This window comes from Gymnodraco acuticeps, unplaced genomic scaffold, assembly GCF_902827175.1.
Source record: "Gymnodraco acuticeps unplaced genomic scaffold, fGymAcu1.1, whole genome shotgun sequence".
NCBI lineage: Eukaryota > Metazoa > Chordata > Actinopteri > Perciformes > Bathydraconidae > Gymnodraco > Gymnodraco acuticeps.
Genome location: NW_022991286.1, coordinates 24198 through 52187, shown reverse-complemented (window position 1 = coordinate 52187; position 27990 = coordinate 24198). Strand labels below are relative to the sequence as shown.

The 27990-nt window shown below is 39.0% G+C and overlaps 1 protein-coding gene across 4 annotated transcripts in view; it reads left to right on the top strand.

Annotated features, from left to right (window-relative positions):
- LOC117562119 (nesprin-2-like) overlaps positions 1–27224 on the top strand; it is a 56309-nt gene extending 29085 nt beyond the window's left edge. For 3 of the 4 annotated variants that reach the window (XM_034239898.1, XM_034239899.1, XM_034239901.1), the window contains 12 exons: positions 1065–1310; positions 2609–2759; positions 3642–3824; positions 5307–5441; positions 5511–5705; positions 5969–6098; positions 6218–6397; positions 9158–9258; positions 12625–12864; positions 17948–18100; positions 19523–19578; positions 23983–27224. In XM_034239898.1, the coding sequence (XP_034095789.1) occupies positions 1180–1310; positions 2609–2759; positions 3642–3824; positions 5307–5441; positions 5511–5705; positions 5969–6098; positions 6218–6397; positions 9158–9258; positions 12625–12864; positions 17948–18100; positions 19523–19578; positions 23983–24151 (1824 nt within the window). In that variant the 5' untranslated portion in view covers positions 1065–1179 and the 3' untranslated portion in view covers positions 24152–27224. The remainder of the gene's footprint in view (positions 1–1064; positions 1311–2608; positions 2760–3641; positions 3825–5306; positions 5442–5510; positions 5706–5968; positions 6099–6217; positions 6398–9157; positions 9259–12624; positions 12865–17947; positions 18101–19522; positions 19579–23982) is intronic. The other variant, XM_034239902.1, reaches the window with a different exon arrangement.
- The last annotated feature ends 766 nt before the right edge of the window (positions 27225–27990 follow it).

Genomic DNA, 27990 nt, shown 5'->3' with positions numbered 1-27990 from the left:
AACAATTGCATTACTGATATCAGAAATTGACATTTGGACTAGTTCAAATTCCCACTCCCATTGAAATGAATGAGAAAAACGATGCAAATCTCACTAGTTAAAATCGCATTTCTGATATCAAGAATACACATTACAACTAGTTACAATTGAATTTCTGATATCAAGAATTCGCATTCTTACTAGTAAGAATAGATTTTTTGATATCCTGCAGAAATGATTCAAAGCTAAGTCAGCTTGCCATACACATCTTTCTGATCAATCTGGATCGACAGCACTGCTGGCAAAGTTAAAGATAACTATGAATTAGAATCTGAGCAGTGCCTAGATTTTTTTCAGAACAGATGAAACAAACCAGATACAGTGACAGTAAATATGTTTTGTTGTAAATACGTTTTAGTGAAAAAGGTTTTTGTTTCAGCCATTGGCTGTCACCTGAACTAGCAAGTATTCAGCTCTTTTTGCTCTAGAATTTAACATCGCATAGCCATAACGTATTTCCCTTCAAATCCTGTTTTCTAGTCAGGTGTTTTGCTGTTAACGAGAAACAATATACGAAGAGCGAGCAATATTTCACGCTTGAGACTCGGCCGGCTGTTTGTGGTGCCAGACAATTAGTTGGAGGCATCGTTCACAGAAGTCAATGACTCCTCTGGCGCACACACACACACACACACACACACACACACACACACACACACACACACACACGGAAAGCTGTCAGGATAATCATATTGGGTGATGAAGCATCTGTCATTAACGCCGATCACACTTCAGTGCCAGTTTTTTTTTGTCTGTCTGGCCCAGCTGGTGCTGTCTGACATCATGTGGATGTATGAACCGTTTGTGATCTGTATTCAGAATGTGTGTTGTTGTTTTGCATTTGTTATCATTCCTTAAGAGTCAAAATTCTCTAATATTTGAATGTATCAATGTTTGCTTTTGTTCTGGTAAGGCAAATAAAGCTGTGGGTGATCCCAGTCACTGCCTAATATTCAAATGTTCCAATCAATGAAAAACTACACATTTAGACTGAAGGCTTGATTTATCAATTTGTTTTTCACCAGGTAACGGTCACCTGATGTCAGGATGCCTGAATTCCCACCCCCTTCAGAAGGCCATAGTGATGCCATCCTGACATCTGTGGGAAGTGAGGTTGTGCCAGAATAGGAAGTGAGGGACATGGAGCTGATTCTGGACCTATGCGAGTCTCCTTTTCTATCCAACTCGTGTCCACTGGAGGTGAACGGGCAGGAAACGCAGCAGGTGGACAGCAGCTGGAGCCACGATGGAGACATGCAGGGATTTGGACAGTGAGTTTCCTCTATGGATGCATCATGAAAACTTGATACTGGACTGAAAGGGTTTAACAAAGTCATTACCCAAATGGTAATAAAATACCTTGTTTGATGTTCAAGCAACAATGATTCATGGCCTATGTGAAATAAAATGCTGAAGGGAATGAGTCCCAAAACATAGAAATTGGTTAGAATTGGACTACTAATGGTTCCATAGTCAATGGATATTATTTGAGGGATATTTTGTTAGCTGCCATTAAACCAATTTGTTTCTTAGACAATTTATTTTAAATTCATCCTCTTGGAGCAATTGCGGTGACAATATTTTAGCCTTGTACTTTTTCAGCTGCATTCGACACTCTAAAACAACTTGGGAGCAATTAAGAACATTAATATAAGAACATACTGCAAGTGGAAAGCAAGCTTACTTTAATATCTTAATAATAGCCCACAGCATACGGTCTGTGTAAGTGTGCTACTGTGATGTGTCGCTTAATGTACAGTCCTGCAGTCTCAGTTTGGCATGGATACTTTTATGTATGCTGTGCATGAATACTGCCAGCTGCCCTTCCTGCATTAGGCACTATAAATGGTGTTGCTTGTAGCCATATTTGTGTTCTATTTACTTTACGTTAGCTTAGGTTGGTCAGTGATTGTGTTTTTATACACATTGATTTGTTTTCTCTCAAACATAACTTTCTCTGATTAGATGTGCTTCATTTCCCACCATGGCGATAAACCCTGTTAAGAATTGAACGGTGGTTGTTTGAACTAAAAACCAAAGCTTAAACCTAAAGTTACCCTCTAACCACAGATACTGCTCTGGTTTTTACTTACTTCCTTAAAGAGTCACCACCTCTGCCTGTTTGTCCTAGTGGTTGACTTCAGTACTACAACAATAACATTTATTCCCCACATGTCGGAGTCTGAAAAAAGGCATACAGGAATTTTAAAATGAAAAAAAAGTTTAACAGAAGCACACATTAAGGTAGATAAGGAAGTAGCAGCATTATTTATAAAATAAGTGTTCCATTGTAGAATGAAGTGTGGTATAAAACAAATGATTATTATTAGGATTACTATTGCACATATGTAAAGATGCTTGTGACAGCAATGGATGTACTAGGAGTAGCAGCCAGCAGTAATAATGATAGTAGCAGGAACATATTGCACATAAGTGTTGTTGCACAACAGTGGTATCAAAGTCTTTGTTTTTTATTATTATTGCACATTGGTGTGCTCTTTATACCTCCATTGTCTGTCCCCAGATAACCCAGCAGTCTGTTCCTCTGTTTGTCTTTCTGTGTTTCCAGACTGGAGAGGAGGTGGGTCCTTTGGCACGAGTTTATGAAGGAACACGACCAACTGGACACCTGGCTGCGATTGGTTGAGCCGGCTGTCAGTTCCTCTCACCCTGACAATGTTACTTATGTCACTGCCAAGGAAGAACTGAGGAAAATTGAGGTGAGAAAAAAAAAAACACCCTGCAGAATTAATCTGTAACTATTTTAATTATTGAATGTTCTTTTAAGTCAGTTTCAAAGAAAAAAAACACTAACATTTGGCATTCATCTTTTCAAATTAGAATGTTTGATGCATTTTCTTTGAAAGTGATTAACTGAATTTCCACACTCAAGCTTAAAAGAAATTGATTTGCTTGATTGATTTTTTGTTTTTATTATCGTATCTAGTAGCAACAAAGGTCTACTGCTGAATTGACCAATTCATCTTGGACCCTAAACAACAATGATAGTAAACTTAAGATGTGGGGGTTTTAGACTGTAGGTTGAACAAAACTAAAAGTAATTGCGATACATCTCCTTGAGGTTTGGGTAATATAAAATGCCTTTAATCAAGAAAAGCATATTTTTCAGTACATTAATTAGTTGTTAAAATAATGGGGGGTCACAGCCTAAAGTGGTCGTAATCGTTAGTCATCTCTGAGTTGCTATATTCGGTTTTTAATTGTATATTTACCCTATTTACATATTGAATACATCCAAACCTTGCTCCACAAATGTTGTTTTATTAATGCTTTTTCATACATATAAATACATATCATTTTCTTACAGCATCTCTAACATTTCAAGATATCTGTGGCGGGTAGGTACTTCACAAAGTCAAAAATAACCTTAATTTCCCCTGAAAGTCTAAATTTAGTTACAGAGGATTTTAAACCATCCTAATAGTGCCTAGAGGGTTGTTAACTTTGACACATGGGGAAAATAGCACTGCATGAAAGAAACGTTTTGTCTTCAAGTTGTGTCAGATAGCTGCAGGTGAAAAAGTACGATGTTGTGCTCTAGTGTCTTTGTAACCTCTCTGTGCATTTGTCTGTGGGATCAGAGGCTGCGGTGCGAGGCTGGATCTCGGCTGGTGCAGCTGGATAGTCTGACCCGGAGGAATCAAACTCTGACTCGGCTGTTTCACGGTGCCATGCAGGCCCGGCTGCTGGCGGCAGCGAGGGATTGTGGGCAACGATGGGACGACGTGAACGCCAAACTGGAATACATCACCACAAGACCAAAGGTCAGAGTTCAACCTAATAATAAAGCCAACATGTTGTTTTTTAAAAAAAATGATATCTTGTATTATTATGCATAGCAACATTTCAATTAACTAATATTGTGGTTCAATTGTCATTAGTTTCTTGATTGTGATTTTATTTTTTTTCAAGATATGTTTTGGGCTAGAGGGCCTTTTTAAAAGGAATTCTGAATCCAATTGAAAAATCCAAACAAAAGAGCATTATTTATATTTTAATCCTATGATCACTTATTAATTTAATCAATAGGCGCATTCACACCGCAGTACTTTTCCCACAAAGGTTCATCAGAACTTAGTTCATGAGAACTCTTTAGTTCTCATGAACTAAGTACAGATCGCGTTCACACCGGAATAAATCCCTGGGGGAGGATTAGGCAAATGAAGCCGCTGACGTCACTTCTTCTTCTTCTGCTTTGGGTTTACTGGCAGGCCGCAAACCACTTCACGGCGTATACTGCCGCCGGAAGTCCCCGGAGTTGGGGACTGGCTTCAAGCTTCTATGAAATCAGTTCCATTCATTTCTTATGGCTCTATCTGCAGCTTTTCCGTAGTCATTTCTGTGGTTTAGTTATATTCTTATAAAAAAGTGTACTCGTGTCAATAAAGGTTTTTATAAAACACAACTGCTTCCGAGGTCGGTCTTATTTCTTAAGGTGGACTGAACCATGAGTGTGGAGTAACGTTGTATCTTTCATTTAAATGAACTGTAACCTTCACCCAGGTATGTAACAGCTGTTCTCAAATGAACACGTGAAGTAAAGTTTAATATTTATAGTTTTATAGATTTATAATGAGAGGTGATCAACGTGAATGCTCAGGTTCCACCTTAACTCGCAGACAAGTTGCTTCACCATGAGCAGAAACCTTTATATATACAGTCTATGGCAGAAATACTGAAACTCTTGTTAAGTTTCTCCATCGTTGTGTACAAACTGGATAAAACGCAGGCTTTTGTTGTTGTTCAGGAGTTGATCTGTCTCTGCCCCCGCCTCGACGTAAGCGTGACGTATGCGGTGCTTTTGCTCTGGCCGGACAATTTTTTGGTGCTTGAAACGAACCGGATTCCGGAGCTAAGAGGCTGCTCCGCTGCGGTGTGAAGAGGAAAACCCGGTGCTTTTCAAGCTCCAGCTCCGAACCGGCCCTGAAACACCGTTGGTGTGAATGAGGTATAGCAGGGACGGAAAAGGGGGTAAAAAAGGTTCTGATTAACTAATTTTAGTTCTGGCTTTTTTTGGTGTGAACGCGACATTTCGGAACTATCGGAACTAAAGTGGGAAAAGTACTGCGGTGTGAACGCGGCTATTGGAGCTAAATCCAAAATAACTGAAAATGTGTTATCAATTAACTTTTATAGTGTAACTCTGATAAGTGTGGTCATTTGGAAATAATGCAAGTTACACTATGAGACTAGAATATACGGTGGAATATTTAACAACAGAGAATCTCAACATTTTACTTTTTCAGCTCTTTGTCTCAGAGTGGGAGGGGTTTGAGGCAGAGAGGGAGGAGCTTGCTCTCTGGTTGGCTGACCTGGACGGCCGTCTGACTCAGGTGGATCACCTGTCAGGACACACCTGTGAAAAGCTGAGAAAACTGCAGGTGCGTGTTTGTTATATTTTTTAAAAAATCCGATTTTATTTTTGATATCTTTTTTGTGTGTGAGTGCAGTCCTTCCAGCAGAGTGTGTGTGTGAACTCGGACCGCGTGAACGTCCTGCTGCAGCGCGGTGAGGCCTTGATACAGCGCTGCGACCCGACTGACGCTCGGCGTGTCGAGAGTGATCTGCTGAAGATGCTGCGGCGCTGCAGCCTCGTCTTCAACAACATCGCACGGACACACAGCAGGCTACTGAGCATGAGACTGGTAAACCCACACACAAACATGGCAGTGAATAAACACATTATTGTATAAAATGTGTTCTCTTTTCAAAACATATCTCTCGTCGCACATATTGCTGATAAATATTGAATCAACTAGTTGTTTAAAACACAAGAACAGTGCTTGTCAGTGAATGTAGGATTATTTGAATCTGAGATTGTCATGCAAAACTTAAGCAACATGTCTTCTTTACTCCCCTGCAAAATGTCTTGTTTTTCATTCATAGTTATTTTCTTTTCCTCCTCCAGGTGTTTGAAGATGACTTGATTTTGTCTCAGGCTACAGACTCTGGATGTCCTTCAGAGACTCTTTTAGAGGAAGAGGGTGCACTTGATAAAGCCAACATGGACATCCCTTCTATTTCAAACCATCCTAAAGGTAAACCAACACATATCTTATTACAGGCTATATTCAATCATAAATGGACAACCTTTGGTAAAGATCTATATAACTGCTTTCAGGCAATAATCATCAAAACATCTCCATCTTCTGTCTAGATTTCAGCCAATCATCTCACCCCACCCAAGCATTCTCCCCCCTTCAACTCCCTCTTCCAACTTCCACACAGTCCTCTCCTACCCATGAGCACCTGGGGCTTGAGTGGGACCCTTCAGTTGATATTGGACGCTCCGTTTCCCGTGACAACGCAGACTCATTGTATTTTAGTGCCAGCGCAGGTATTTACAAAAACTCAGGGTAGAAATCCTTGGAATCGTTGTATTGGCCAGAACAGAAAGCTTTTGGTTATTTTAATTTCTTTATATCCCACAGCTTGCAGCATACGTAAAGCTGACAATCTAATTTGCCTGTTTGTTTTTATCCATTGTGGAAGCCCTGAAAAGAAAAGAAAAAAAAGTCTAGTGATCCATGCTTTTGGGTCTTTTACAAATGTATTTCGCCCCTGTGTCTATGCCTAAAGAACAGCTGGAAAAAGTTGTCCGAATAATTTCTTCAAATAACAATTGTTCTTATTGTTCCATACCACCAAATACTTTAAAGAGGACCTGAAGCTTTAATGTGATTGTATCCTTAATTATCCTTACAAAAGTCACATATATAGATATCATTGAAATACATTTATCATTGAAATACATTTATTTCCAAAATACTTTAAAGGTCCCATGTCATGGCCATTTCTACTGATCATAATTCCATTGTTGAGGTCTACTAGAATAGATTTACATTGTGCAATTTTCCAAACTCACATTGGTTTCTCATACAGCATCTCTGTATAGTATGTGTATTCACTCTCTGTCTTAAACGGCGTGTTGGAGCTCCTGCCCCCCCCCCCTCCCTATGAGCCCAGTGTGCTCTGATTGGTCAGCTCGCCCACTCTGTTCTGATGAGTCCACCACCGTTACAGCGGTACATCAGTGATTATGTGTTACAATGGCGTTAGCAACCAGAAAATGACACCAGTAAGGAAAAACAGATGAGAATGCTGTGTGGTGTCTGGGTGCCGTGTTGGCGGGACGTTGCGCGGCTCGCTGCTGTGAGGAGCGGACAGTGTGAGTTGGGTTCATTTCCTGGTTGCTGCGTGGGTTCTGCGAGACATCGCGAATGGACGCGAGAAGGGGGGGTGCTGAGGGGGCTGCAGCACCCCCATCTGCGAGGCTCCACTAGCACAAAAAAAACCTGCGTAACACACAAGGGGATGGGTAATAACCGGAAAAGCATGACATGGGACCTTTAAAACATTTTAACATTTAAAATGTTGCAATTTCAGGTTACAATATCCATTACAATCCCAGATTCCGTTTCCAAGTTCCAAATCCAGGTTTAAATTCCAGTTCCAATTCCAGGTTTAAATTGCAAATTCCAATTCTAGGTTTTTGATTCCACATTAATATTCCATGTTCCAACCCAATTTCAACTCCAATTCTACAATCTAATTTCTAATTCCAAGTTTCCGTTATTTTAGCCAATTCCATTTCCACATTCTAATTCTAGGTTAAAATGGTTCCAATTCCCTATTCTAATTCCAATTGTAAATTCCAGTTCCAGGTACAAATTCCAGGTTCCAACTCTAATTCCACGACCCAGGTAAAATTCAAGGTTCTAATTCCAAGTTTCAATTACAACATTTTAATTGAAACTCCAATTTCATGTTCAAATTCTAAATTTCAATCCCAGGTTCCAATTCCTATTCTGGCTTCCAATACCAGGTTCCAATTCCAAATCCTTGTTCTAATTCTAGGCCCTAATAGAGAACCGCAGTGACACGTCCTAAAACCCGGAAGTAAGTTAGCATTTTTACCACGTCCGGTTCCTTCGATAAAAAGCAATGCAATTTCTCCATAGGATTTTGGAAAATAGCTCCAAATAAGGTCTGTGTTTGACACAAATTGAAGAGACAGATCACGTTTTGTTCTACGACATTAAATACATCAGCAGTGACCCCGCTGGTGATTTTTGAAGAGTTTACGTGTCTGAAAAACGATGGTTAACATGTGGCTGAATAGGACTACAGAAGTTATCGAGGCCGTTTTACGTCATTACACCGAACACGTAAAACACTCCCGCTAAGTTTGTTTGCCCTGTTCTGCTTGAAAGCAAGTACCTGCCTCCTGCAAACTGTTCAAACGCGTCAACTTGTACCATTTAGAATCTGTATGTTTGAATATGGATCTTAAGTTGGCGTGACGTTGAAGCTACTTACTGTACCTACCTGCTGTAGTTCGTTTATAGCATAACGTTAGCATTTTGCTTCTGGCGACTAGATTTATGATTAGAAAATGATAAAAGTAGGGTAGAGATGTGGAGATTATCCGGCTGAACAAAACGTGATCCGTCTCTTAAATGTGTGTCAACCACAGATCTTATTTCGAGCTATTTTCCAAAATCCTATGGAGAAATTGCATTGCGTTTTAGACGAAGGAACCGGAAGGAGTTTACTTCCGGGTTTTAGGACGCGTCACTGCGGTTCTCTATTCCACATTCCATTACGAATTCCACTTCCAAATGCCAAGTTCCAATTTCATAACCCAGATCCAGTTACAATTTTAAGGTTTCATGTCCATTTCCAACTTTATATCTAAAAGCCAATTCCTAAACAGTATTCCAGTTTTCAAGTTTCTGTTCCAAATCCACATCCATTTGCAATTCCACATTTCAAATCCAGGTTTCAATAAAAAAAATCTATTTCCAGGTACTCGTTCCAATTTCACTTTGACATGTTTTATTTTAAGGAAAACATAGGCGTAGTCAAACGTTTTTTTCTGGAATTATTTATTAACTAAGTGCAAAATTCCAAAAATCTACAAATAGAAAAATATTGGTAAAAAATGAAGTAAACAAAATGATTGTTCTTCTATAGATTTGTAGGGCTGCATGCAAAGTAATACTTAATCCAAACCTATGTATATGATGAGATAAGACTAAATGACTACTTAACACTGGGCTTTAGATTAACATCATACATCATTTTGTTTGCGCAGGTCTTCCTCATCACAGAAATGGTGTGAAGAGGCGAAGCTACCTCAGCTCCCTCGGCTCTGAGTCTGATATCCGTAATGACATCAATCATGAAGCAGATTTGGTGAGTCACAGCAAATACCTTGGTCTTTGCCATATTATATATGAACTTAAATGATGACAGAATAACATGCACTTTCCCCTTTCTGCTTTGAAAACAATGTTAACATTTCAATGGCGCCCGCGCCCACCTCCAGCACTGCGAGCCATGCTGGTGTTAGCACCTGTATTAGGCAGAAAAATCCTATGTGTTTAGAGCGCTTCCTTATCAATGAATACCATTTACATGCCACAGATAATTACAACAATGTATCACATCCTTGCCTCATGACCACAACAAATAACAAGGTAAACCACACAAACTTTAGTTTTAGTATAACAAATTGTTAAAGTTAGCTAAGGTAACGTTTAGCAGCAACTTGTGCATAACTTATGAGTTTGCTAACTTTTGCTAATTTTGTTAGCAAACTAACATTAAAGCTAGGGTAGGTAAGAATGGAGAAACCAGCTTGAGTGCGCTAGAATTTGAAAGTACACAACCGGAAAAAATCTGCCCCTTCCTTACAGAGCCCTTCCTCTAACACACACATGAACGCGCACATGACCAATGAGGGCACGAGATAAGTTTGTGCACGAGATGGAAGGCTGACAGGCAGGCAGGCCATCCAATTATCTGCAGCGGGCCGAGGCAGATAATTGGTCTAGCTTGGTCGGCTTCCACAGATGAAATATTTGTACATATTTATTGTCAAAGCATTTAATTTATTCATTGCTATCGGGATGTTAAGAGCATTCCATGGAATATAACAAAAAGTGTTTCTGAAGTGAAATACCTACCCTACCTCTAACATGCACAACAACAGGGAAAGAATGCGAACAGCACCATTTCAATCATTTTAGCTGGTGTTACAAATCTTATGAGTTAAGTAGGCTTACAGTTATTTGCTGCTTAACTCCTATTGACCTACTTTTATAGTTTTTATGAATAATAAGATTGTATTATTTACCTTGGTGTTATCGGTGAAGGTTATGTCGCTTCTTCAAAAAATGTAACTCATGCCCTCGTTTCCACTTTCAATTCCACTTTTCAATTTTCATTTCCAGATTTCAGTTTGAACTTCAAATTCAACATTCCAATTACAAGTTCTAATACGAAATTCGACTTCATATGTATAATATAATTTTTTGGTGCATATTTAAGAAACTTGCCAACTACAAAAATGTAGTTAACAAGAAGCAGCAGTGTACATTTTATATACCGTTTTATTGGTTGCCGCATTATCTCCGTAGTGATTTTAATGCTGCTGTTTCCTTGCACAGTCACTTATTAAATAACATTTTAATAGGTTTATTAACTTGTAATGTCAAAACTAATGCTGCATATTTACATCGGATCTTAATCCAAGCAAAACCATGTAGGGTTTTTCCTCAAATGTCAGTGTAGTCTTATCTCTGTTGTTGTGCTCTGACCCAGATGCTACATGGCCCAGAGGCTTTGTCTGTCTTTCTCAATCTCTCACACACGCACGCACACACACACGCACACACACTGTCATTGAGGTTTCGATACACAAGCTATCTAAAAATGTCCTCCATCGTCGTGTGTTAGCTTTACGAGCTGGCTACAACAGATTGCCTCCTCCTCTTTGTGTGGATTTATTAATGACACCTCCAGGATGCAGCTGTGGATTTTCCTTTTTTTTATGGACCAGACAGAGAAGTATAGAAACAGGACTGTGTCTGCAGCTGTACTAAGTAGAGGCAGAGGAAAACTGAAGAACAGAAATAAAGAAGAAAAATAAGACGGGCGTTCATGATTTGGGGGGAAAGGGAGGCGAGAAAAGACATTTTGGAATTATTATTACTCTGCTTGTTTGCAGTCCCCCCCTCTCTCTGCTTCTCTCTGTCACACCCACACACTGTTGCACTGTCAATGAACCCTAAAGCCTGTCAGGAAAACAGCCAAACTAAAGGCTGAATTAGCATCAGATTACAGCTTCATCATCTCCAAAACAACATCAAGGTGTTTGTGCACTTGTCACCCTACTGTATTTTCTCTCTTATTTTGATCTTATTTTATCCTTATACACATGGAGGCATTATGTCTCCCCTCAGGCTCGGCTCAGTCTGTACTGAGCATTTCACGTGTTTGTACTTCACCATCTGCAACAATGTGACTTTATCTGTTTGTACGCTGCATAAAATCTGAACGCAAAACAAAAGACATGCCTGCAGACAATAACACCTCCACCACCATGATAACAGCTCTGTTGATATCAGATCACCAGTTTCAATTGTTTTTGTCCTAGGGCGAATCGCTACATTCTGCTTTCCTGCTATGATTTGTTTGCTTGTTATTTGTTACTGTCTTTTGTGCACAAAATGCATCCAGCAGTCACCACTGTTTGCCAGAGTTTACTCGACAGTAGTCCTTATGCTCCCGATAGCTCAAAACCGTGGAACTTCATTCACATGATACGGGATATCCTCTTTGCTTATCGCGAGGTGGGGCGCAGACTTGTGGTGAAAACAGCCAGTTAGATTTGTTGCTTACCTCCCCTTGTAGCTTACGCCGCTACATACAGCTGTTTTATGATTATTTGCATGTCAAAAGGTAACTATGTCAAAGTTTAAATAATTTGAACTTTGAAAGCAACATCCAGGCGGTGCAGCTCACTCCATTGAAACACAACGCCAACGCAGAGAAGCTTTGCCACTTCTCATGTGAATGTATAATGGCCGATACGTTTTCGGGTGATATGAGAGCTGATATTGAATTCATGAAAAAACGTGTGCAAATCAGGTATAAGAAAGCAAGCAAAAAGGGTTCTTGTGTAAATGTTCCTATTAATAAAAAATGTAATTGTTTACACTAGAGACGACCATCAGGATACCAGAGGATGCGGTTATTGGTTTATAAAAGACACTTAACCACCAGTTACATCGATAAAACTATTACCACACCGTTTTACGTAAGGGTATAAGTACAAGTTTTACGTTACTTGTACTCACCTCGTCTGCCAACAACGGCAAACATTAGGTTAGCTGAAATGATTATATAAAACATTTCACATTTCTCGTGCTAACATTAGTTATTAGTATAGCAAGCTAATGTTAGCTAAATTAAATAGTTATTTCAGGTTTGCTGCTTAACGTTACATTTCTTAACTTTATAAATGACAGTAATACAGAATTATTAAGGTTGTATTGGTGTACCAAGGTGTTATTGGTGCAGGTCATGTGTCATGGAAGTACAATGTTTGAAATATACGATCGGTGGGATTCTTTTTTTTAACAATAAGCATAACAAATAAACTTCCTGATATAATGCAGTGGCATATAATTTTCAGAGGTGATCAAGAGTTGAACGGAGGAAAATTATTATTGTCCAAAGTAACTCTTCATTTTTTATTATGTGTGTTCTGTGCAGCGATTGGAGGGATGGCTTGAACACAACCACCCAAGCGTCTTGTCACCAATAGAAAAGAAAGGGGGCGGGACTCGGCCGAATGGAGTCGAGTGGGCGACATCGACTCCTGACCCAGAGGAAGGTGGACAAGTAAGCTTTGACGATGGCCGTGTGAGGGCGTGGCTGCGAGTCCAAAGCCCCGCCCCTTCAGAGAGGAGGACTTCCCGCTCAAAATGTGTGCAGACTGATGGACAGGTGGAGGTGGGTGAAATCTCTTTCATTCAAACTGATGAAACTTTTTGTCAATAATTAATCTTAAAAAGTCCCTATTATGCTTTTTGGCATTTTAGCTTTCCTGATTTGTTTTGCAGGTTAGTGTTCGGCAAAGGCTAAGATCCCAAAGTTCATACCAGAGGGGGTTTCTCTCCCACATTCTAAAAAAAAACATAACAATCACATTTTTCTCACCAAACTTGTCTTTCTGTAAAATGTCAAATATTCGTTTCATCATCCAATTCTGTGCTTTGGTTGTTTTTTTGAAAATAATATAATAATAATTAATATTGATAAAGATTTGAGTGTAACACCTGAGAGTCAATGCGATTTTCCATCTGCACAAATATTTGGTGCAGATAACAACATCTTTCTGACCTTTTCTCTTTTGCAACATAATAATGATAAATATATTACTACAACTGAATAACAGGTCATTTGTCAGCAGTAAGTTCATATTTTACTTTTTTTTAAGGGTATCTTGTTTTTTTGATAATGGATTTTGTGTATAAAAGCCTGTATATATTCTTCTGTAGTCTTTCTGCCATAGAGCTCCATTGTTATCCAAAACACACATTGGTAAACCACAGCGTGCACTGGCTGACATGTTCTTTCATTACCATGCACACACACACACACACACACACACACACACACACACACACACACACACACACACACATACACATACACATACACATACACACACACACACTAGTTTATGTTTACTCCCACATACACCATCATGATGAACCAAATACTCACTAGAGCGTCAAATGTGGATTAACCCGCCGCTGAATTTGTCTTGCTGAGCTTGTTTCCCCGAGTAGTTGAGAACAAACATTCCGCACATGGCATCACATGCACATCATCTGTGTGTGCAAAAACTCCTGACCTGACTCTCGAGACATCCTCACAGTGCACAGTTCAGGGCATTATCAGCGGCTGTTATCCAGTCTTTGTGAATCTGTCCATCAGTTTGCCAAAAAGGAGAGCAGGGAATAATCATGTTCTGCTCTTACAAATGTATCCTAGTATTCTCTAAATGTCAAAACTATATTTATTGTGTGTTCTCTAATGATTTTCGACCCCCAAAAAAATACAACCTCTTGTCCTGCAAAATCATTAATTAATTAAATGTGTATATACAGTGGGGCAAAAAAGTATTTAGTCAGCCACCAATTATGCAAGTTCTCCCACTTAAAAAGATGAGAGGCCTGTCATTTTCATCCTAGGTATACCTCAACTATGAGAGACAGAATGAGGAAAAAAAATCCAGAAAATCACATTGTCTGATTTTTAAAGAATTTATTTGCAAATTATGGTGGAAAATAAGTATTTGGTCAATAACAAAAGTTCATCTCAATACTTTGATACCCTTTGTTGGCAATGACAGAGGTCAAACGTTTTCTGTAAGTCTTCACAAGGTTTTCACACACTGTTGCTGGTATTTTGGCCCATTCCTCCATGCAGATCTCCTCTAGAGCAGTGATGTTTTGGGGCTGTCGCTGGGCAACACAGACTTTCAACTCCCTCCAAAGATTTTCTATGGGGTTGATATCTGGAGACTGGCTAGGCCACTCCAGGACCTTGAAATGCTTCTTACGAAGCCACTCCTTCGTTGCCCGGGCGGTGTGTTTGGGATCATTGTCATGCTGAAAGACCCAGCCACGTTTCCTCTTCAATGCCCTTGCTGATTGAAGGAGGTTATCACTCAAAATCTCACGATACATGGCCCCATTCATTCTTTCCTTTACACGGATCAGTCGTCCTGGTCCCTTTGCAGAAAAACAGCCCCAAAGCATGATGTTTCCACCCCCATGTTTCACAGTAGGTATGGTGTTCTTTGGATGCAACTCAGCATTCTTTCTCCTCCAAACACGTCTAGTTGAGTTTTTACCAAAAGGTTATATTTTGGTTTCATCTGACCATATGACATTCTCCCAATCCTCTTCTGGATCATCTAAATGCTCTCTAGCAAACTTCAGACGGGCCTGGACATGTACTGGCTTGAGCAGGGGGACACGTCTGGCACTGCAGGATTTGAGTCCCTGGCGGCGTAGTGTGTTACTGATGGTAGCCTTTGTTACTTTGGTCCCAGCTCTCTGCAGGTCATTGACTAGGTCCCCCCGTGTGGTTCTGGGATTTTTGCTCACCGTTCTTGTGATCATTTTGACCCCACGGGGTGAGATCTTGCGTGGAGCCCCAGATCGAGGGAGATTATCAGTGGTCTTGTATGTCTTCCATTTTCTAATAATTGCTCCCACAGTTGATTTCTTCACACCAAGCTGCTTACCTATTGCAGATGCAGTCTTCCCAGCCTGGTGCAGGTCTACAATTTTGTTTCTGGTGTCCTTTGACAGCTCTTTGGTCTTGGCCATAGTGGAGTTTGGAGTGTGACTGTTTGAGGTTGTGGACAGCTGTCTTTTATACTGATAACGAGTTCAAACAGGTGCCATTAATACAGTTAATGAGTGGAGGACAGAGGAGGCTCTTAAAGAAGAAGTTACAGGTCTGTGAGAGCCAGAAATCTTGTTTGTTTGTAGGTGACCAAATACTTATTTTACCGAGGAATTTACCAATTAATTCATTAAAAATCCTACAATGTGATTTCCTGGATTCTTTCCCCCCATTCTGTCTCTCATAGTTGAACTGTACCTAGGATGAAAATTACAGGCCTCTCATCTTTTTAAGTGGGAGAACTGGCACAATTGGTGGCTGACTAAATGCTTTTTTGCCCCACTGTATATAACACACACAGATTACATGTAACTGCATTACGTAATCGGGATACAAGAAAAAAGTAGCTGTATTCCCTTACTGTGACATAACAAAGGCGTAATCGGATTACGGTTATATTTCAAAACATTTAGGATTACTAGCATGATTACAATGTTAGGGATAAACCACAAAGAGCATTGTGTTTGTTGTAAAAGGATCAGATTTTATTTCTCCATGTTAGCTGTACTGTTCTTTAGGCTAATACTTTAACGGCCCGTCCACACAGCGGCGTGCGTTGAAGCTTCCAACGCTTCTGCCCATTCACTTTGAATGGGGTGACGTCACTTTTAGCCGAACTGCATTTTGGGAAGCGACGTGGAGCGTTGCTGGCGTTGCTGGCTTCAAAAGTTGAGCAATGTTCAACTTTTGACGCCTCGACGGAGGCGTCAGCCAATGAAATCCCGTTTATGCAAATCTGCCAGTACAAGCGCTAGCCAATCAAACCGCGTGTATGCTGGGAGAGACTACGCAGGTCATTTCTTCATATTCAAAAAAATGGAGGGAAAATTCATTATAGCGGTAGTGAATCACCCGGTCTGATCAGTCTCTGTTCATCTACCGGGATACAAACCGGAGGAGCGAGGCATGGAGGGAGGTGGCAGAGACAGTGGATGAAACTGGTAGGTTTTCGCCTGTTTGGGGATTTTATATCCAGTTTACTTCGTTTTAACATTGCTATTGCTTTGTATGTCGGGGGCGGGAGATTCATGTGATTGGTTGTTGGTCGCGTTGCTCGCAAAAAATCCCCAAGCTTCAGATACGCCCACCTCCAAGCGTCAACGCACGCTGCTGTGTGGACGCTCCGTGAGAGTGAATATATACGCCTACTGCCTGAATCTGCTCTATGATTTTCACTTTCTTTGGTTAATTTGTTCTTTTTTTTATTCAGCAGGTGAACCTAGGTTCATAAAATAGTGTGTGTGTGAGCATAACTGTGTATTCAACTAAAACGGAGCATTTTCTGTCAGCTCATATTTTATTTTTGCTTTTTGAAACTGTAGTTTGTGCTCATGTGTTTCATAGTTAGTGTATACTGTAGGCTACTGCCTGATTATGTTTAATGAAAGGCAGCTTTTCCTATCAATAAAATCTCTGAGCAGAGGACACATTTGTGATGCTAAATATATTGTTTTCTATTTTTCTAAGGTCACATTGTTCTGTTGCCTTACATAAGACACTAAAATATCTTGATATTTATTTTCATTGCATTTGATATTGACGTAGCAGAAAGCAATCAAATGACATTACTGTACTTTTATAATGTTACTCTTGTACACTTTTTACATGTAACTAGTATTTGTAACAAAGTACATTTTTAAAGTAACCCCCTCACTCTTCATAATAATCAAGATTATAGATATGTTCCTAAATAACTGTCCTCTACCCCCCTCTGTTTTTTCTCTCTGGATTTATCGGTCTCTCTCATTCAGATTTATTTTTCTCTCCCTCTTTCATTACTGGTGAAATCGCCCATTTATATTCCACTTCCTCCGTTTCATTCACTGCTCTTAGGGCCGTGAATGAATCCATAAAGTCATGATTCATTCATTGAGTCTGGCTGCACATTCACTGTTGATATAAAAACAGTTGAGAAACACGCAGACTTCTTCGTTCAACCTCCTTTCCTCTCTGCTTACTCCTTCTGTGAACACTGACTCACAGGAGGGGGAGATAAACAGACGTTGAAGAGAAAATAAATGTTTTTAGATTAGTTATTCAGGGTCAAGTGTGTGTGTTTAGAGCAATTAGAGCAATTTTGTGCACAATAATTTGCAATATGCGACTTTGGTTGAACGTGTTTGAGTGTAATTGCATTGGCACTTTCTAATGGAGGTTCATTACTGACAGAGCTATCGAGCGAGCACAAATCTAATTGGAGCGGAAATCAACCTGCAAGTCCAGATTTGAGAGCAGCAAAAGATACAATCAGGAATTTAATCGATGTTTTGGAGCAGCTTGTGTACAAACTCGGACTGAGAGCAGAAGAAGGTCTGATAAATCTAAATTTAAGGTATCATTCTGACTATGCCTTCTTCTTGCTAGTCATGAGTTCAGTTGTTGTAAAAGTAGAAACAAATCACTTTTGTCAGACACCGCATGATGCAGACCAAACGGCAAACACCAGAGAGATATATGTGCTTCTTGTAAACCCAGGATTTTGCTGATTTAAAAAAAAAAGTGATATTGATTTAGAGACCATTTTTAAAGTTATACGCTCGCCAATTCGAGTTTATAACCTTCATGCATTAGCAAACCTTATCTAACTGTAGGTAACTGGTCTGTGTTTCAGTGTAACATGGATGGAAGACACATGGATGCACCCAACAAGCTGCGTCCTCATCTCAACACACACCATCCATCTCCTGACCCCTCCCATTCCCCATCACATGACCTCAAGGCCGCGCCTGATTGGATGAAGCACCAATATCGCTCCGATCTTCAGGTGAGTTGATGATGTCAGTCAATAATTGTAACACATTATAAAGCATTGTTTATTGTATAATAAAGTAAACTATCATAATATTTTATAATTGCTGCCTAATTGTTTTAGACTGATGTTTTTTTATTCCCATAGTTGTAATGTAATAGTTTAATCTCGAAATCACTCCGAGTGGTCATCAGGTGCTTTATTGAATTAATAAATCCCAGAAGTATAGCTGGATAAAATGAATAATAAGTGGGTGATAAATCACTGGTCAGGTTATTTATTTGTCCCTGCAGGTAGATTTGGTATGCAGTTAAAAGACCAAGAGCTCCATTATGAAATCTGTAAAGAGAAACCCGTGCTCCATCACATTTAAAAACCACTAGGACAAACATGACACAATCAAGTAAATAAATGAATGGGCGTTGCTTCCAAAGCAGCTGTGTGACTGCTGCGACTTGTTGTTTTTTTTGTGATGGCAGCTGGAATAAAGCTGTTTTTATACCGCTTTGTTCTACACCTTGGGACTACTTACCTCTGACCCGAAATAAGAAGCTTAGATTCAGTGTGCAGAGGGAGGGAGGCATCATTCAACACAGAGCTGGGTAACCACTGTAACTGCCTGAGGTACAGGGACTCCAGGTTCAAATGTGACTCAGCAATCAGTCTGCTAGATGTAACAATCTGACAGAGAGTTTCTGCTCTTTCAAGACAGGTGACCAAACCAGGACACTAAAGGGACATTATCACATTGACGATATTATCAAATCTTGTGTTTTTAATGGTCACAACAGAAATGCAGTACTGACATTTCCCATGACATTTATTTTCCCTATGTTAAAGTTTCCCAGAAAGAAACTTAAAACTTGACTCCAATTCCAGATAATACAATTCTACTTTGGCTGTATAATTATACACTGCTATAAGCAGATTATAACTGTGGATATGAGTTTGAGGTTGCAGCAATTATTAATAATGTGACCTTATACATCATAGTAAAATGTTTATAATTTATGCTCTGATTATTGTTATAAGGCATATAGCACTATGTAATTATAGTTATAAACAATCGTAATTATCCATTATCACTTACAACTAAAATTGTACAGTGCTATGTGCCAATTATAAAGCATTATAAGTATGTTTATGATTTAATTATAGATATACGCATCATAGAAAGTAACCACATGTTGTCCTGACATTAAGTGTTGAAACTGCCAAAGGATTTCATCAGTTCACATTAATTAAAGTGTCAAATGTAATGTGGTATTGATTCATTGACGGAAAATAATACAAACATTAACTTTTAAATAAGACAGCAGTTATGCCTTCAGGGGAGAAATAAACTCTGAGCTGATATATTCTTCAAAGGTTTTCACGTGAAAGTTAGAAATGTTGCCTGAAAGCACGGTGCATTAACAGAGGCTCACTGTTCTTCAGGCTGGAGAAGAGCAGCCCTGTTGTGAAGGAGCCGAGCGTCTTCACTCAGAACAAAGGTGAGAGAAGAGTTGTAAGCAGATGGAGCGATAAAGGCTGTAAGCATGAAGGTTTGTGAAACCACAGAAACCAGCAGAACAGTGAGATTTATGTTCATGAAGAGAAAAACTTCACATCAGGTCATCGCACAACATGAGGCCATTATCATGGATAATGTAGAATTTGTGGACTTGTTACATGAACTAATTGAATCAAAATGAGTGTATTTTAAAAAAGAAAATAGAATATTTGTATTAAAATGAAGATTGTTTGTTGTTGACCAGCATCAATGTTTTCTGGAACCCATTTAATAGAATTAATATAAATTAATAAAAAATCTTTATTTTCAAAATTGCGGTCACCCAAAATAACATAAAATAATAATAAAAGTGTTTAGCATTGCTTCAACATTCATTAACATGGTATTAAGAATATTTATATTAAAATGTAGTTGATTTTTATTTGACCAGCAAAAAGTATTGCAGCCCACTTCTTTAGAATGAATACAAATTAATTAAAAGTCCTTCTTTTGCTCGGAATTTTCTAAATTGAGGTCACACGAATTAACATAAATAAAATGATAATGTGTTTAGCGACCATTCAAAATCCATCCCCCTAAAGTCTAGATGCCAACGATAGGCTCCTAAAATATTTCAATTATTAACATTTCCATATTTAATTAATTGAGTCAGTTCTTTAATTATCTCTTCTCCAAGTCTTGTTTGAACGGTGGAGTCCTTTTTAAGGAAATTCCCCCTAAAGCGCACAAACTCAAATAACTCTCTCCGATCTTAGTCATTTCCCCTGTAACCAGTTTACATTATTCTTTTCAACAAACTAGGAATCATCATAAAACACAGACCCATAAACTATTGCATTACCATTTAATTGTTCTTAAAATTTGTTAAGCCCCGAGCCTGTTTTTCAAGTCTCAGGCTCGAAAATGTCATTCCCAGAACAAATGACCATATCTTCCCTTCTAAAAGGGTTAAATTAATAATCTTTTTTCTCAAAGCAAGGTTACATCTGTGAGTTGGATGTAGAAGTGTCAGAATCAATATAGATGTTTTTATTTTAAAGTAAATTCAGATTGAACACAGTAAAAAAATGTAAATTATTGTGTCCGTCCAAAAAAAAAAATTACTTATAGTGAAAACCACCCTTGAATGATTGAATGGTAGACTAAAAGCTTTAGGAATCCAAACTACAACATATAATAAGTACCCTGTATCAAGATTGATGCAAAACAAGTTAAATTTGACCTTTTTTAGAGAGATTTAGCAAAAATAAACCACTTCTGGGGTCATTTGGGTGCATGGATTTTCCATATCTCTGGCCCCCCTTGCTCGATTTTGCTGATTGACATCTCTTTCTAACCGTCAGAGCCAATGGAATCGAGGGGAACTCCCACATACTCCTTATTTGGTAATGTGTGTGTGTGAGACTGACGCATAGCCAAAACCGGAAGCTGCGATAACTCTGGTGGCTACCATTAGCAGCTAACTTTTACTTAATTATGGATTATAAATCATTTTTTTAAATCCACAGAAACATGATCAACCTATGGATTAACCGATTCAGCCACGTTTTTCCTCGTTTTAATGCCATTGAACAAGTATTTTGATCAGATTGACATGTACGTATTGTGATGTCTGTGTTTGATTCCCCTGTCGCGAGTTCGGATCACTCGGTGATTATACTAATACCTAAATAATCTGTGGCACCTCAGCTTTAATCGGATATCTTGTATGTGCAGCTACGATAAGTAATAAGGGTATCTTTTATCTTGAGTTCTGTGCCAAAGTGCGTTAGCATTTTTCGCTCAGGGGTCATTTAGATGCTTCTTATGAGACTTGTGTTTTGTTTTGGTAAAAATGGTTTGTATCGTCAGTTAGCTGAGATTCTTCCCGTTAATCTGGTATAACCAGGGGTGCACATAACTGGTACACAGGTACGCATGCGCGGCAACAATCTGAAATGCGTACCGTCACTTGTGTCACAAAGCGCATTTGCGTACCGACGTACTTGTGAAGCTTTTCCAGAAGGCGGTTAGATCACCGGACGACAGAATCGGTCTCCATATGCACAGACAGGGCTGCTGTTAACGTCGGTCTTTACAACGGAATTGTGCCAAAACTACGCCAACCGGCTGCGGAGGGAGACTCCCCCCCCCCCCCCCCCCCCTTCACTGGAGAACTGCGCTAAAACAGCTGATCACAACGTTCACACTCTGTGGTCACGAAGTACTCCACTAGCCCCTGAAGTACCCCCCCCCCCCCCCCCCCCCCCCCCGTTGACGTTCGCGATACAGAGGGCTTCATCAAATAACTTTGAGTGGAGCCAGAAGTTGGAGTACCAAACACTAGAAAGTTACCTCACTGAGAAAGTTATGTGCACCCCTGGATATAACACATTAATAGGTTCTTAAATATTAAGATGCCCTGAGACACAGTGTCGTGAAAAAAAAACAAAACCCCCGCCGAGGGTGGCTTTGTTTTTTTTTGTTTTGGGTGTATTTGCCGTATCTCTGGAACCCATTGGTCGATTTGGGTGACAATGGAATCTGTGGAATCTCAGCTTTCATATGATATCTAGTTTATGCAGATAGCATGAAGTATAACATATTGCTACCGTGAGTTATGTGCTAAGTGCGTTAGCATTTTTTCGCTTAGTGCTAATTTAGACGCTTGGTTTAACCCTTGTGTTTCGCTTAGCTAAAAATGGTTAATATTGTCTGATAGTTGAGTTTCTTCCCGTTAAGTGGGTATGACACATTAGTAGGTTGTTAAATGTTAAGAAGCCCTGAGACACTGTTTCGTGCAATATTGTTGTTCGGGCTTAAAGGGCCCATGTCATGCTTTTCCGGTTATCACCCGTTCCCTTGTGTGTTATGAAGGTTTTTATGCATGTAAACGGTCTGCAGAGTCAAAAACCCTCAAAGTACACCCTGTAGGGAGTAAAACTCTAACACAGAAAAGACCTCCCCAAAACGCCTCGTTGGAGATTTCTCATATTCTTCCTGGGCATTGTGACGTTTGGATACCCAGTAGCCACGCCCAGAGCTATGACGCACCCTCTGCCAGCCAAGCATATATACTGTTGGAATCTCAGGTTCAGTTAAAAACAGTGCTAACTGGGCTAACGAAGTTGCTAGCGTTTACATATATCAACTACAATGTCAGCAGATGGCCTTACATGTTTCTCATAGCACGAGAATGTCTGCATTCACACACGAAATACTCATATACAGTATACTCCGGGTGATTTACCGCACGGTCAGTCGCCAAACTTTTACATTATAGTTGGCTTTCCTAGCATGTATGCTACAAAGCTAAACAACAAGGCTACATATAGCTAGACATGCTAGGAAAAACATTGTTTTTATACAAGCTAAAAAGAATGACCGACACGTAACAGACTATCGTATAAGATTGCAATTGTAAACACGTTATTGCTAGCCTAATATGAACCACTAGCTTTTGTTCATAGTACTGTAGGTTGGCATATTACACTGAACAACTAGCAAAGGTAGGTTAGCTTATACAAAAACTGATGCTCCGCTCAGAGCCGAAAAAATACTGTTAGACATGGGCGGAGCCTCTCTGGTGGTTGACTAATCAGAACAGAGTGGCCGAGCTGACCAATCGGAGCACACTGGGCTCACAGGGAGGGGGCGCAGGAGCTCCAACAAGCCGTTTAGGGCAGAGTGAATACCGGTGAATACACATACTTTACAGAGATGCTGTATGCGAAATCAATGTGAGTTTGGAAAATTGCACAGTATAAATCTATGTTAGTAGACCTCAACAATGGAATTATGATCAGTGGAAATGGCCATGACATGGGCCAGAGGTTAAAGAGTTAAAGAGGTTAAAATGCAGGTTAAAATGCAACATCCAAAATGGCATCTGATAAACTGATTCACTATGGTCTCCTTGCACAAAGTAAATATTACAGGGTTAAAAGATTTATGCAAGTGATTGCAATCAGGGTTGCTAGGTGTTGAGTGTAAAAGTAATGGTAGGAAAGATTTGACAGAAGTGGATCCAGGCAGCTAAGCAATAGCTTTTTGCTAATGTCAATTATCCACAGGTAAACACTTTAATGCATCAATAATTATAATCAAAACATGCCAATACTTTTTTACGTTTACTTCATTTTGAATCCAGGACTTTTACTTGTAACAGAGTATTCCTTCACTCAAGTACAAGATCTGAGTACTTCTCCCACCTCTGTTCGCCCATTAGCCCAGATTGTGAATTATTCATTGATCCCAAGTGATAAATTCAGTATTGTCTAATATTACAAATATGTGTTAATCCATATAATGACAGATTAAGAAACGCATACGAAAAGAACAAACTGTGCAAAGACCTTTTTAGAGGGTAAACTCCCAACGATAACCCCCTCTTCCTCCTCCACAGTGTGACCCCCAGCAGCAGGGCTCCTTCCTCCCGGTTCCACCCAGCCTTCCTCTGCCTCCTTCTGGCTGCAGCTCTGGCTCTCCTGGCCTGTCTGATCTGGTTCTTCCTGGAGCCGCCTAGTAGCTTCCACCTGGCCCTCAGGTACGTCAACGGGCCACCACCTACCTGAAGACCACCCAGAGCCTCTGATGGACAGAGTTTGGACTGTCCTCAGGCTCGACAAAATGAAGGTTTTCAACTCATGTAATGCTCGTTTCAATTAACCCACCGCATGACTCAAACATCAGAGATCTGACAGGAATCTGCAGGGGATGAGACATCGGGATAATAAGATGTTGAATCAAGGGCAGCACCAAGGGTAAAAAGTGCCTCAACAATCTTTGAAACAGCAGTTGTGGTTTCTTTTTCTGACCTTTCTTCCTGTTACAGTCCTTCATTATTCATTTAGCATACTACATAATGAACTCCTTTGTGGGTTTGATTCAGGCTGCTGTAGGCTATTTTGTTAATTCCATTAGGGGTTGAAATATCTGAGTGTCAATAAAAAAAGGAAACTTTTGTCTTTATTCTACCTTTTTAAGACAGGGTTCTTTCGTAAACAAAAAAATACATATAGCCCGAAAAATTCTTACCCTGAACTTTCTGTAAATGGAAGAGGCATTATCTTTAAAAAAGCCACATTATTTCATAAGCCTCAAGAAAAATACTTTATATATGAAAAACATCATGTTGCCTTTTTCTTTTAGATTCTTAAGATATGTTGTTTGACAAAAATAACTCAAGGACTGTAAGATGGGCTTTATATTTACAGCTTCACATTTGCCAATTCTTACTGGTTTTGACTTTTTTTGACCAACTTTTGGATGCAAATTTCTCCAAACCTCAACTGTTAGAGCAGAAGGAAAGACCACATGAGATCAACATGTTGTAAATATTTAAAAATGTTGATGAATGTTCGGCAGCTGAAGATAAGGATGTTTTGATACAGTATGCTGTGGTTAAATGATCAGTTTGCATACAGTAATGAATGTAATCTCCTGAAAGCTGCAAACAAGGTTATCATTTCTAATTCTACCAGGGAACGAAACCAAAGCATGTTTTGGTCAGCATTTTGTCAATTCCAGCTTTCAGTTTGAATTTGGTTCTTTCCTATAATCCTCAACAACGCTCTTGGATGAATCAAAAGTTATATATTATCTTAAACCTTAAATACATCACCGTCCCCTACTAGGAATGTATACATGAAAACATCTGTTAACTAAATGGGAAGGTATATTCAAATCAATATATGTAACAATAGAATGTATGTGACCAATCAGAAAGTTGTAATATGTATGTTGATGTTTCTTTATGTATGATATCTTTGGTCAATGAAAGCATTCATACCTGCCTTTTTTTTACCAAACTGATGCTAAGTTTTTTGTAGCACCAGTTGGTTTGATGACCACACTCGTGCTTTGTTGTAGATCTGATATGGTCGGTTTATTTCAATGGAAATGGAAACAACATGGAAACCTCTTCCCACAGAAGGCTTTACTTTCTTCTTTCCATTGCATGGCTCTGCTTGACTGGACTTTTTGTACCAGGTAATTTTTCTTAATTTAGCTTTCTACTGCAGATAGTACCCTCTTAATGAAGGTGGGGCTCTCAGCTGATGTCACGATGTGCAACACTGAATGATGAATGATTTGTATCCCCAACCAAATAGATGAACTTAATGATATTGTAGGTTTGTGCAGAACGTCCAGGTTCGCCCAAGTGACGATGCTCTCTGACCAATCAGTGGTCTGCAGTGTTCTGACCCCACCTTCGTGTATCGGCCAAGCTCTATGGGATCCTTCACCGAAGTGGTACGAATTAAAGTCCTGGGTACAATCAAAAACTTCAGCTTATGGAAAACCAAAAGAAACATTTTAGTAGAGCTGTCATTGCTCCATGCGGTGGAAATGTGGCATAAACATACAATAGTTACAGGAAAATCAAGTTGAATGTATTTGAGGATTAATAATCAAAACATATCTCTGTATGTCATCAAATTAACACTTGTGATGGGTTCATAACATCCATCTGTCTTGTAAATCTGTTTTATATATTTTCTTATTTCTCCTAACGAACGATATATGATTCCCTGAAATTGTCGAAAAACAGCACTAACACTATGAACAGGTGAAGCAAACAATCACGTCCAAGATTTATTTTACCTTGCATTATTGTAAAAAAAACGTTTGATTGTTTTGACATTAGACTCTGTACTGCCTTGCTATCTGTGCTAATGTAGCTAAAGCTAATGTAAACGACTCGGCTAACAAGCTAGCATTATGGTTTTGAATGATTGTATGATTTCCACTGCCTTGTTACATCCTGATAGATGGATAAAGATGTTTTGTAAAAAGAGAAATTAATCAAAATGCACAGTTAAAATACCCAATTCTATTTGTTTTGCCCATTGACTATAAATCACACGTATGAACGTTACTACTGGACTTTTTCCAGACAATCAAAACCATGACTGTGCATGTGTTTTTTTTTTTTCTTTTTTCAGCTTTTTGTTCTGTTATTTCTTACATTTATATAGATTTGAAACTTTCTGAAGAAAAATAATCTATCACAGCCAAGATCCTGTCGTCAATTATTGTAGTGAGTCGTGAAAGTGGTGTTCGCTGCTACGTATGAAACAAAAAATATTTCAGTGTGACAAAAGGAAGAAGAAGCGTTATTGATTCTTCTACAATGATTGTTTTCTGATGATGTGTCACACTGACTCTTGTGAAACGTAAGATAGTAGTAGTGTACGCGTCTCCAATAATTATAAATTGGGCTAAATTATAAACTAATAGCATGGTATCACAGGGAAGTGTGTAATGATGTTTCTTTTATTATTTCTTGCTGTGAGATGTTGACTGATTTATACTTTTTATATTCACCATCCGCTAACAGTGTCAACAATGCTGTTCCAGTTTACAGCAGGTAATGCCTTCTGTGATTGACTTCTTTGTTCAGTAATTTTTAAGAACTGTTTTTCAAAACACAAATGTCTAACTTTCTCAGGGGTAAGATTCCACTTGCCATCATCACACTACTTGTTTGTATGTTTCAAGCCTTTAAAAGGTTAGACAAAATCATTTAAAAAGGGAATATTGTAAGTCAACTGCCATCTACCAAAAAATATGTTTTATATTGCATCCAATCGAATGCTCCCGTTTCTATGTTTAGAGATCACAAATAAAACTAATTGTATGAAACATTTGTACTATCTTGATCATTTCGTCTGTAATCTGTGACTTGACTAAGTTTGCAGTGAAAAAACATTGTTTTTCATTGTGGAATTTATTTTAGCAGGGGAAGAGAATTTAAATCTCTGAAGTCTCAGTGGAAATGCATTTCATAGTAAGTGATTTTTACTTCTGTCAGGCGTACCTTTTTTAAATCGCTTTTATTTATTTTCCTTGCAAGGTGGGTTCAATACAGACCAGCAGTTTGTATGTGTTTTAACTTTTAACACGTAAATGTAACACTAAATGAGGCTACTAAACATCATCACTCCGAACATTAGCTGCCTTTAGCTTTAGCGGTCGCCTAGTCATGCGACCGTGATGTAATTTGTTTAAAGCTTTTTACTTCTGCCCGATTGCATTTACGCTTAACAAATCACATACTAGGTTAATATGTGGAGATTATTCTGTGGAACAAAACATGTTAGGTATCAAACATCTGTTTGTCAGCTTATTGTGAAATACAATTTATTTTTGGAGAGGGACCCCTTGCGATGCTAACTTCCAGGTCTGCATACAAAAATATGTCATCACTGCACCTATATATATATATATATATATATATATATATACTGAACAAAAATATAAATGCAACACTTTTGTTTTTGCTCCCATTTTTCATGAGATGAACTCAAAGATCTAAAACATTTTCTATATACACAAAATAACCATTTCTCTCAAATATTGTTGACAAATCTGAAAAAATCTGTGATAGTGAGCACTTCTCCTTTGCCGA